The sequence below is a fragment of the Pan troglodytes genome, chromosome 18 (assembly GCF_028858775.2).
Source record: "Pan troglodytes isolate AG18354 chromosome 18, NHGRI_mPanTro3-v2.0_pri, whole genome shotgun sequence".
NCBI classification, from domain to species: Eukaryota; Metazoa; Chordata; class Mammalia; order Primates; family Hominidae; genus Pan; species Pan troglodytes.
In genome coordinates, this window is record NC_072416.2 from 66,333,375 (window position 1) to 66,344,316 (window position 10,942).

At 48.6% G+C, this 10,942-nt stretch overlaps 1 protein-coding gene across 12 annotated transcripts in view; it reads left to right on the forward strand.

Moving 5' to 3' along the window:
- Positions 1 to 10,942, forward strand: part of SLC7A6 (solute carrier family 7 member 6) — a 36,583-nt gene that overhangs the window by 23,659 nt on the left and 1,982 nt on the right. For all 12 annotated transcript variants that reach the window (XR_010152394.1, XR_010152396.1, XR_010152395.1 and 9 more), the window contains 7 exons: positions 1,620 to 1,745; positions 4,269 to 4,413; positions 5,087 to 5,210; positions 5,436 to 5,539; positions 8,606 to 8,702; positions 10,265 to 10,414; positions 10,528 to 10,711. Coding sequence is in view for 8 of the 12 variants with exons in the window: in XM_063797317.1 (XP_063653387.1) it covers positions 1,620 to 1,745; positions 4,269 to 4,413; positions 5,087 to 5,210; positions 5,436 to 5,539; positions 8,606 to 8,702; positions 10,265 to 10,414; positions 10,528 to 10,711 (930 nt within the window). In the remaining 4 variants the exon portion in view is untranslated. The remainder of the gene's footprint in view (positions 1 to 1,619; positions 1,746 to 4,268; positions 4,414 to 5,086; positions 5,211 to 5,435; positions 5,540 to 8,605; positions 8,703 to 10,264; positions 10,415 to 10,527; positions 10,712 to 10,942) is intronic.

A 10,942-nucleotide genomic window follows, 5' to 3' on the forward strand; every position in this document is an offset into this window, starting at 1 on the left:
AAATAAAATGATATACTGCTGTTACCTTCTGAGAATTTGTGATCTTGGGAGAAGCATGACCCAATCACCTGAGGGAGAGACTTGAGACAGGTGTCTACATGATGATAGCATACACACTAACCTGTGCTAAGAAGCAGGAATGCCATGTGGTTCAGAAGAGAAAGAGCTCAGAGAGGGGCTGGGTGGTGTATTCAGAGAAGGTTTTACAGAGGAAGAGGAAGTGGGGGCTGAACTAGACCTTGACTGGGAGTTGCTGTTGGCTATGGCAGGAAGAGGAGGGGAGGACATTTCTTTTTATGTGTGTGTACGGTACGAATAAGAGAGAGAGTCTGGCTGAAGGAGAGAGTGCAAAGTGGGTAGGAGTAAGTGGAGTTGGCCTAGAGGATGGGCCCAAAAGATTTTGTAGTAAGATTTGAGGTGCACATAAAAGTTCTATTTTTGGATGCTAGAGGCAGTACTCACAGATGTCACTGCGTTCCTTCCTGCTGGATATTGCTCTTATGTCGTCCCCATGGATCAGTCATTGTTTAGCAGGAGCAAAGTGCTGGGGCTCTCAGCACAGGGCCCAGATGTCACTGAGGTGTGTGAGGAGCTAGAACTTAAGGCCACGTGAGCCTAGGGAGTACTCGAGTGGGTGCGCTTCTCCATGGACTTCATTGAGAATTGGGAGGTATGGGTAGGAATGAGGGTGGAAGCGATCAGTGGGCTTGGGAATGTGAACTTAGAAATGGTAGTTAGCTTCTCTCACCTCAGTTTCCTCATCCATAAAATGGGAATAGGAATATCTGTATTTTGGAGTCGTGAGAATTGATGGAGAGGTGTATGTGAAATTGTCAGGCATATAACAGACTTTTCTTTTTCTCTCTCTTTTTTTTTTTTTTTGAGACGAGGTCTTACTCTGTCATCAGGCTGGAGTGCACAGCTCACTGCTGCCTCAACCTCCTAGGCTCAAGCGACCCTCCCTCCTCAGCCTCCTGAGTAGCTGGGACTACAGGTGTGCACCACCACGCCCAGCTAATTTTTGTATTTTTTGTAGGGACAGGGTTTCTCCATGTTGCCCAGGCTGGTCTCTAACTCCTGGGCTCACATGATCCATCTGCCTCAGTTTCCCAAAGTGCTGGGATTACAGGTGTGAGCCACTGCACCTGGCCTCATTTTTACACTTAATGCAAAACACTGTCTCTCTAATTTCTTAGGTAACCTGCCATCTGCATTCAAATTTACCTCACTTACTGATGAGTTTCTTTTGGCCATGAAGAGGTCTTGTGTCTCCTGTGGTTTGGAACCTTGGGAGTCTGGGTGGGAAAGAGTGGGTGAAATCACCCATCCCTGGGCCTGGGGGGAATTCCCAGAAATGGTGCCGGCCATCAGGATGTATAAGTATGTTTTCACGCATGCCTTCATATCCTTGAGCACCAGTAGTGATGGAAGTGCCTGTGTGCTGTCAGCTGGGGCGGGTGCAGGGTGTCCCCTCGCTTGCCAGTTCGCCTTGTTCTGACTGGTCCATTGGCCCCTTTGCCTTAGGCAGGAAGGGCAGAAAGAGTGCTCTCTGTAAAGAGGGGTTGGGCCCCCGTGCCCTCAACTCAAGCCTGCCAGTGACTTTGTGGTTTTCCTCCTAGGTCTGCTGACATTTGTGAACTGTGCCTATGTCAAGTGGGGCACACGTGTGCAGGACACGTTCACTTACGCCAAGGTCGTAGCGCTCATTGCCATTATTGTCATGGGCCTTGTTAAACTGTGCCAGGGTAAGTGGTGGGAAGGGGGGTACCACCAACAGTTCCTCTGGATTCCCTGAGGAGAACATGGGGACTCTGTTAGCTTCACTGCTCAGCTGCTTCTATGTACATGCTAGCATGTGTCAGTGAGTGCAAGAGATGGGAGTAGATTTCTTTCTGGGCTTTTTGGGCCAGGCTGGCTTGGCCAAGTGGACATGAGTCAGCCTGTCCCTCGGGGCTGGTTTCCTTTGGTGGAGGCTGGGAGCATTGCAGGAAGCCAGCCAAGGGCCTAGGAGCTCCTGAAGCTTGGGTCATGATTGGGTCATAAAAGTAATCTGTGGGGATAGAGTGGCTCCTGTTTGTGGTCTGTGACTGCCAAGCTACAAGTAGGAAGACTGGGCCCTCCTTGAGACAGGTGGCAGGGTATATGGAGCTGGAAGTGGGGTATGGAAATGGGTGGTTATTCTGCAGCCTTTACTTTTCATCTGGACTTGTATTCAGCAATCCCTCCCCAAGTCAGCTCTCAGAAAAATATTAAAATATTGTGAAATTGGCAGTGTCTTTCCTAAATGTTGGCTTTAGAAAGCTTTTCATTCCTGGATCAGAGAGGACTGGCAGTGAGGGTAACAGGCCTACCAAGATCTCATGAGCCCTAGAGAGGTCTTGAGGTGTCTTTAGCCACAGATATCTCAATCATTTCACAGCCTAGTTCTCTAGGTCATCAGTCCCTAAATGTGGCTGTGTACAGTCACCCGGGGAGCTGAGACCCTAATCGCAAATCTATTGGATCACATTCTGGTTGGTTTGGAGTCTAAAAAGCTGTGCTTTTAAGAATTGCCCTTGGCCCGGCACGGTGGCTCACGCCTGTAATCCCAACACTTTGGGAGGCTGAGGTGGGCGAATCAGCAGGTCAGGAATTCGAGACCAGCCTGACCAACATGGAGAAACCCTGTCTCTACTAAAAATACAAAAATTGGCTGGGCATGGTGGTGCGCGCCTGTAATCCCAGCTACTTAGGAGGCTGAGGCAGGAGAATGGCTTGAAAACAGGAGGCGGAAGTTGCAGTAAGCTGAGATTGTGCCACTGCCCTCCAGCCTAGGTGACAGAGCAAGATTCCATCTCAAAAAAAAAAAAAAAAAAAAAAGAATTGCCCTTGTTGGGCTGGGCGCGGTGGCTCATGCCTCTAATCTCAGCACTCTGGGAGGCCGGGAGGCTGAGGCAGATGGATCACCTGAGGTCAGGAGTTTGAGACCAGCCTGGCCAACATGGAGAAACCTTGTCTCTACTAAAAATACAAAAAATTAGCCGGGGGTGGTGGTGGGTGCCTCTAATCCCAGCTACTCGGGAGGCTGAGGCAGGAGAATCGCCTGAAACTGGGAGGCAGAGGTTGCAATGAGCCAAGATCTTGCCATTGCACTCCAGCCTGGGCAACAAGAACGAAACTCTGTCTCAAAAAACAGAAAAAGAAAAAGAAAAAAAGAATTGCCCTTGTTGATTCTTAGACTGCTGGTCTAGCCTGTGTACTTATATCAAGTTAGTAGAGCTAGCCATGTGGATGTCCCTGGAGGCTCAGGAGCATCCTGGGGTCAAATTGGGTTTTGAGTAATCCTCCCCTGAAGATCTGTTCCTTAGGGAACCACTGCTGTGTATGAGGATGGACACCCCTGAGGACAGGGGTATCTATTTTCTCTTCTCTTGCTGCATAGCCAGCTCTTTTTACCACATGAGAGCTGGGTCTAGGCTTTCTTCAGGGTGTGACAATGGGGTTCCTTAGAAGTCTGGGTCTTGTTAAAGACCCCAGTATGTCCAGAGGGTCTCTGTCCTGGGTAGCTGGGTGCTGTCCCCTGGGCTTTTGTGTCTGCAGTCTCTGAGGCCTCTGAGGAGAATGACAGGCTGGGCTGGCTCCCCAAAGGGTGGGGGTGGCTCAGGCCTAGTGAAAGATAAGGTCTCAGTTCCTCTATAGCATGTCATCTCCCCCATGCAACCATAGCTACCGCAAGTAGAGCAGCATAGAGTCCTTCCCATGAGGCTGATAAACCCATTGACCAAATTGTGCAGTAGTCTGGTCCAAGAGAGGTAGTTCACAGGAAGTTCTAATTTTCAATGAAAAATGACTCCTTCATGTGAAATGGGGTTCTTGACATAAATAGGTAGAAGAGCTGGGGCTTGCTGTGAGACCATTTGCAGGAAATGGAAATTCTTTAGGGTTTTGGAAGAAGTATTGTCACATCAGAGGGCGGCCAAGAATGTCTTTGGTTTTTTATTGTCTAGTTTTATTAAAGGAATGTGAGCTTTCCTGAGGAAGTGGGTGGGGTGGTAAAGTGTAGGGAGCTAGTGGTTGTTGATCTTTTGGTGTTAAATTATGTTTTTTTTTCTTTCCCCTACCTTCTTGTTTTTTCTTTCTTGTTCCTCCCCATTCCTCCTTTTTTTCATCTTCCCTTCCTCTTTCCTATTCTCCTTTCGTATCTTTCTCTTACACCTCCCATCTCCTCTTCCTTTCTCCTTTGGCCTGTTCCTTCTCTCTGAACCCCTCACCTGCCTTTGCCCCCACAGGACACTCTGAGCACTTTCAGGACGCCTTTGAGGGTTCCTCCTGGGACATGGGAAACCTCTCTCTTGCCCTCTACTCTGCCCTCTTCTCTTACTCAGGTTGGGACACCCTTAATTTTGTAACAGAAGAAATCAAAAACCCAGAAAGGTAAAGGTGGGATCACACTCTCACTCCCCAGCTTGGCTGGAACTCCTGCTGATAGTGGGCGTGCCTGCCCTCATCCTTCTCCTCCTCCCTCCGACTCTCCTCCCCTTTTCTCCCTACTCCCCCTTCTCCAGCTAGGAGGGGCTGAGGGCTAGAATGGGAGTGAGTGAAGGTAGGAAAGCCTTCGGCTCCCTGTCCTCATGTTCGCACTGGAGGATACACAGGGTCCTTCCTAGAGGAGAGGGCCTTCAGTGGGGAGCAGCAGGCCCAGCTGGGGCAAAGGAATTAGGACCTCGGACTCTGGTGCTGACACTACAGCCTGCAGAACCAAAACTTATTCTGGCCAGCTGGGTCCCCAGCCTGGCATCTAGTCCCCAGGACACTGTTCCTTGCACTGTTCCTCTGAGATCACAGATGCAGGAGGATTATGAAACCCAGTAGGACCCATTGGTCCTACTGTGGCAAAGATTAAATATTGATCATGAGCTATCTTCACAGAGAAAGTTGGGTCTTTCTCAATAGAAAGAACCCAGGGTCAAGGGGAAGGTGAGCCTGCCTCAAAGACTTGGAGGCTAGTGAACTGTTAAATGTTAGGAAAATCCCAGTGGAGACTTGATAAACTTTGTTCCCAAGGAGAGGTTGGTTCTAGGTAGTCCTTTCTCACTTGTCCTGACAGAAATTTGCCCTTGGCCATTGGGATTTCTATGCCAATTGTGACGCTCATCTACATCCTGACCAATGTGGCCTATTACACAGTGCTGAACATTTCAGATGTCCTTAGCAGTGATGCTGTGGCTGTGGTGAGTCTCTTGGGATCCCCATTTGTTCATCATCTCCTGATACTGAGCCACCCTGCACAGCTCAGTCTGTCTTACTGCACCCTCCTCAGCTCTGCAGGATGAGGTCATGAGTCTAGGCCAGAGGGTGGGCTGCTTAGCAGTGATTGCATTTGTTCCGAGATCATAGATGCAGGAGGATTATGAAACCCTGTGCGTTTAAGTGCCTTTTCTGTGCCCTGCCCCCAGACATTTGCTGACCAGACGTTTGGCATGTTCAGCTGGACCATCCCCATTGCTGTTGCCCTGTCCTGCTTTGGGGGCCTCAATGCATCCATCTTTGCTTCATCAAGGTACCGTGTCTCTGTGTCACTGATAATAGACCACAATATTTCATTCTCTGGGGCTTAGGCATAAGAGTTCCCTTTTTCCCTCCTTCTCATGGGCATATAGGGTGTGTGTGTGTATGTGTGTGTGTGTGTGTGTGTGGTATGTGGGCATGTACTTGCCTTTGTGCAAGTAGCACATTTGTATGCTGGTAGCTCATGTTTCCATCTGAGATGAGGACAGATTGTGTGCTGATAGCTCATGTTATGTGTTGATAGCTCATATTTATGTGCTGGTAGCTCATATTTTGTGTGCTGGTAGCTCATGTTTATGTGCTGGTAGCTGATGTTTTGTGTGCTGGTAGCTCATGTTTATGTACTGGTAGCTCATGTTTCCATCTGAGATGAGGACAGATTGATGAAAGGTATAGGGGAGAAAGGCAACAGCTTGGAGTGGTGACTTGGGCAGGGACCAGATTATAGGCTCCTTGTGGGTTATGCTGTAGCCCCAGGATTCATTCCTTTAGTAAATGATAACAGCACTTGCTGTGTACCAGGTATTGGTGCTATGTACAGAAAGACTTTCCCCCTCACTTCCCAGAAAATGCCGAGGCCATCGGGTCTCCTGATCTCCTCTATGCAGACATCAATAAGCGTGCTGGTCCTTCCTGTTGTTGCAGAGGAAGGAGCAGGTGTGCCTTTCCTGGCAGACTCTGCTACTTGGGCTCGGGGTTCCAGCACTTCCCCTCTTCTTCAGCAGTTTGCTCCATCAGTTGGCCCTTCTCTTTGGTGGGTGCTCACTTGGAGCCAGCTCTCCAATAGCTTCTCTCCTCTCCACTTAGGAGAGACACAAAATAGCGTTTCGCATCTCTCCTCTTCCCACTTACTGGATGTACTACTTTTTATTTTTAAATTAATTTTTTTTTAGAGATTGGGGTCTCACTGTGTTGCCCAGGCTGGTCTCAAACTCCTGGTCTCAAGTGATCCTCCCACCTTAGCCTCCCGAGTAGCTGGGATTAAAGGCGTGTGCCACCATACCTGGCCCTGGAGGTATGAGGGCTTGTGAGACAGCAGTCTGGGCTTCAACTTTCATTCATTTTCCCATCTGTTAAGTTAAGTTTGGCTTCTACTACCTGAAAAATATTCTTATTAAGGCGATCTCTTTCTTAGCCTGTCTTTAGCCCTCATCCTATTGGACCTCTGAAGCAAGTGATGCTGACCACTTTCCAATTTTGAAACAATTCCCATGGCTTCTATGACATAAGATACCTGAGAAGAAAGTTTCTTTCCTGATTTCTCTTCCACTCACCCTATAACTGGTGTTGTCCCCAGGGCCGGGGGTATAATAGTCATCCAATAAATATTTGCCATGTGAACACACAGAAGCATGAAAAATAAAAGAGAGTTTTGTCCCGTTCATTCTTTTTACTGGTTTTCACACACCAGTCCATGTATTGTGCCTCCCTGGGGCAAGCAAAGAATTAGAGAAGTCAAGGCCTCGTAAAAGAACATAGTGTCCAGCTGGGCGTGGGGCTCACACCTGTAATCCCAGCACTTTGGGAGGCTTAGGCGAGAAGATTACCTTAGGTCAGGAGTTCGAGACCAGCCTGACCAATATGGTGAAACCCTGTCTCTACTAAAAATACAAAAAAAGAAAAATTAGCTGGGCATGGTGGCACGTGCTTGTAGTCCCAGCCACTCGGGAGGGTGAGGCAGGAGAATTGCCTGAACCCAGGAGGCGGAGGTTGCAGTGAGCCGAGATCGCGCCATTGAACTCCAGCCTGGGCTACAGAGCGAGACTCCATCTCAAAAATAAAAAAAGTAGTGTCACCTTCCCTCTGCTCAGCCTAGTTGTGATAGATGGACTTCTTGTCTAGCCTTTCCCTGACACCCTAGCCTCCCCCTGCTCTAGTTTGCTCTCCAGTCTGGTGTCAAATCCCGTCAGGCCCTTACCTCAAAGCCACAGCTGACTGTGTTTGTTCAGACTCCACAGTGTGGCCTTGTATGCAGGTTCTTCCCAGCACCCTCTTCTCACACAGCTTGTCCTGGGGCTCTAGGCATTCTACATCAACCTCCAAAGAGGCCACGCTCTTTCATACCTCCACACATTTTGCCTATGCACATGCTCGTTTTTTCCACCTACCGACTTGCTTCTGGAAACTCTTCTTTGCATCTCTTCTCTTGCAAAGCATTTTGGCACAAGCCTCAAGCCTAGCGAGTGAGTGTCGTGTACTCCAAGGTGATGCTGACCATGCTGGGGACAGTTCATTTCTGTGCCAGTCTTTTTTTGTTTGTTTTTGAGATGGAGTTTTACTCTTGTTGCCCAGGCTGGAGTGCAATGGTGCGATCTCGGCTCACTGCAACCTCTGCCTCCCGGATTCAAGTGATTCTCCTGCCTCAGCCTCCCGAGTAGCTGGGATTACAGGCATGTGCTACCGCGCCCAGCTGATTTTGTATTAGTAGAGACAGGGTTTATCCATGTTGGTCAGGCTGGTCTCAAACTCCCGACCTCAGGTGATCCACCTGCCTCGGCTTCCCAAAGTGCTGGGATTATAGGCATGAGCCACCATGCCTGGCCGCTGTGCCAGTCTTTTTCCCAGTCGGTAGGGCTCTTTAGGTGTAGAAAGGAAGCCTGGGTTGTCTCTCTGACCCTCAGTCTTGCCTTACATCAACTCAGGGAAAATATATGGAGGGCATGAACAGAAATCTGGCTGCCCTTTAAAAGCTATTATGTTAGCTATGAATCTGGCATGGATTGGGTGAGTCTGTTAGTGGGTGACAGCAGGGTGAGGCATCTGTTGGATGTTGGTGAGGTATCTGTGGCTGAGAGAAGAGGGGGTATCTGGGTGATGGTGGGTGGGGCATCTGGGTAGTGGTGAGGTGCCCGGGGATGAAGAGGGAGGGAAAATCTGTAGGGAAGGGGGGAGCAGGGAGGTTGGACTGGTGATGCACTAAGGACCTGGGATGCTCCTGGGAGGCTGCATCCTGCTTTCCTCGGGGGCTCTGAGCTGAGTTTGTCCAAGTGAGGAGTGTGGCTGTATGGCTGAGTAAAAGGAGTAAAGGATCCTGCTGACACATTTCTCATCCTTCTAGGTTGTTCTTCGTGGGCTCCCGGGAGGGCCACCTACCGGACCTTCTGTCCATGATCCACATTGAGCGTTTTACACCTATCCCTGCTTTACTGTTCAATGTAAGCTTTGCTGGGACCACAGGGCTCGGGTGGATCTGTGCATTGCTCCTTCTGATTTGTGCTAAGTTGTTAAATAAGAGGGACCCTGAGAAAGGCCTTACTCTAAGATGTGAAAAACAGTTCATTTTTTGTTGTCATTTAATTCTTTTATGGTTTTATTACGTTTAATTTTGGATTAATCTGGAATTTATATTATAGCATAGTATTGAGAAAGGTGGGGATTCACTTAATTTTTTCTTGAATGGCAGCCAGCTATACCAATATCGCTTACTCAACAATCCATTTTCCCACAGTTTTCAAACTTTTATCACAGAAAATTAATAGCTAACTTTTTTAGGGTCCTTAATATGTGCCAATTATTATTGTATGCCCCTTAAATGTGCCATCTCAACTAATCCTCCCCATCAGCACCAAGTCTCCTTAGTTTAGCTTTATACTGACTATCTGAAAACTAAAGAGGGACCAAGGGTACTTCTTTAGTCCCCCCACCCTTGGAATTTTCCTAGCAATTCTCACATTCGTTTATTTGTCTTGATGAACTTTTCTATCATTTCATCAAAGTAAGAGAAAAATTCTCTTGATATTTTGACAGGGCCAGCATTGAATTTATAAATTTAGGAGGTTATCTGACTATAGGCACACACCACCAGGCCTGGCTAATTTATTTTTTGTAGAGATGAGGTCTCACTATGTTGCCCAGGCTGGTCTTGAGCTCCTGGGCTCCAGTGAGCTGCCACTTCAGTCTCCCAAAGTGCTGGGATTATAGGCACAAGCCACCACGCCCAGCCTTCTCTTCTTAATACAGGGTTCTCCCTTATCTCCACAGAATGAGCTATTTGGTTTTAAATCCTTTGTTGATAATTTGTAATGAAAAGATTATTGAAGTTTAAACACATTTGACCTTGTCCCAGGATTCTAGGCCCTGATCCTTGTCTTCTAGGATTCTTTTGTTCCAGAGGCTAATGCTGTCATATGTCTGGATGGATCCATTTTGCTAGTTTCCAGGTCCAACACCTGACTTCAGAGGCCTGAAATGCTACAATTTCTCCCTGTGGCTCAAAATTCTTCCATGGGGAGAGAGTTAGATTCCATTATTTATTGACATTATTTAGTCCAGATGGGTAGGGATCCAATTGCTAGTTAGCATTTCTCAGGCCTGAGGACAGTGAGATGGTTCTGAAGGCGTTTCCCCCATTTGTATGCCAGGTAGTCGGGACCCAGGTCTAACCCCTCTCTAGGACACCGTGTAATCCATGTTAAGGTTGCTGCACTGAAGTGAGGAGGGCCTCAGGGTCTGCCTTTTTCTAAAGTGCTTGCAACAAGGGGGAGGCATTGAGTGGAGGAAGGGCTGCAACAGAAGAGGGAAAGATGCTACCCTGAGGGTTAGTGTACCTCAGGGTACATCAAGGAATGGACCTATCTGATGCCAAGGGGTCAATGAAAAGAGCCAGAGGTAATCTGGTGAAGTGGCATCAGATCTAGTACTGACTGCTGGGTGGGGGAGTCTCCTGGGGGCGCAGGTGGTGACGATGCTCACCTGTCTCCCCACCCCTTTCCCACAGTGCACCATGGCACTCATCTACCTCATCGTGGAGGATGTTTTCCAGCTTATCAACTACTTCAGCTTCAGCTACTGGTTCTTCGTGGGCCTGTCTGTTGTTGGACAGCTCTACCTCCGCTGGAAGGAGCCCAAGCGGCCCCGGCCTCTCAAGGTCAGCAGCTCTGGGCAGACTAGGAGGGGGGGGGCATCTCCCTAAGGTGGCTTGTTGCCCACGAGCTGTTTCCTCTTCCCACGTTACTTAATCTCTCACCCCCTCTATTTCAGCTGAGCGTGTTTTTCCCCATCGTGTTCTGCATATGCTCCGTGTTTCTGGTGATAGTGCCCCTCTTCACTGACACCATTAATTCCCTCATTGGCATCGGGATTGCCCTTTCTGGAGTCCCTTTCTACTTCATGGGTGTTTACCTGCCAGAGTCCCGGAGGCCACTGTTTATTCGGAATGTCCTGGGTGAGCTTCTCTGTGCCCCATTACTCACTGGCGGCTATGTGTGCATGCGCATGCAGAGGTGGGGGGTGGCTAACAGCTTCCCCATACTCAGAATTTGCTGGAGGCCATGAGACCCAGCTGTCCACGACTTCCCTTTTGATTTTGACATGATCACTTTAGTTCTAATTTTGGTGTCCTATTTTGGGGCTAAAACATTACCTCCTGACAACACAAATCACCTGGGAAGATGAG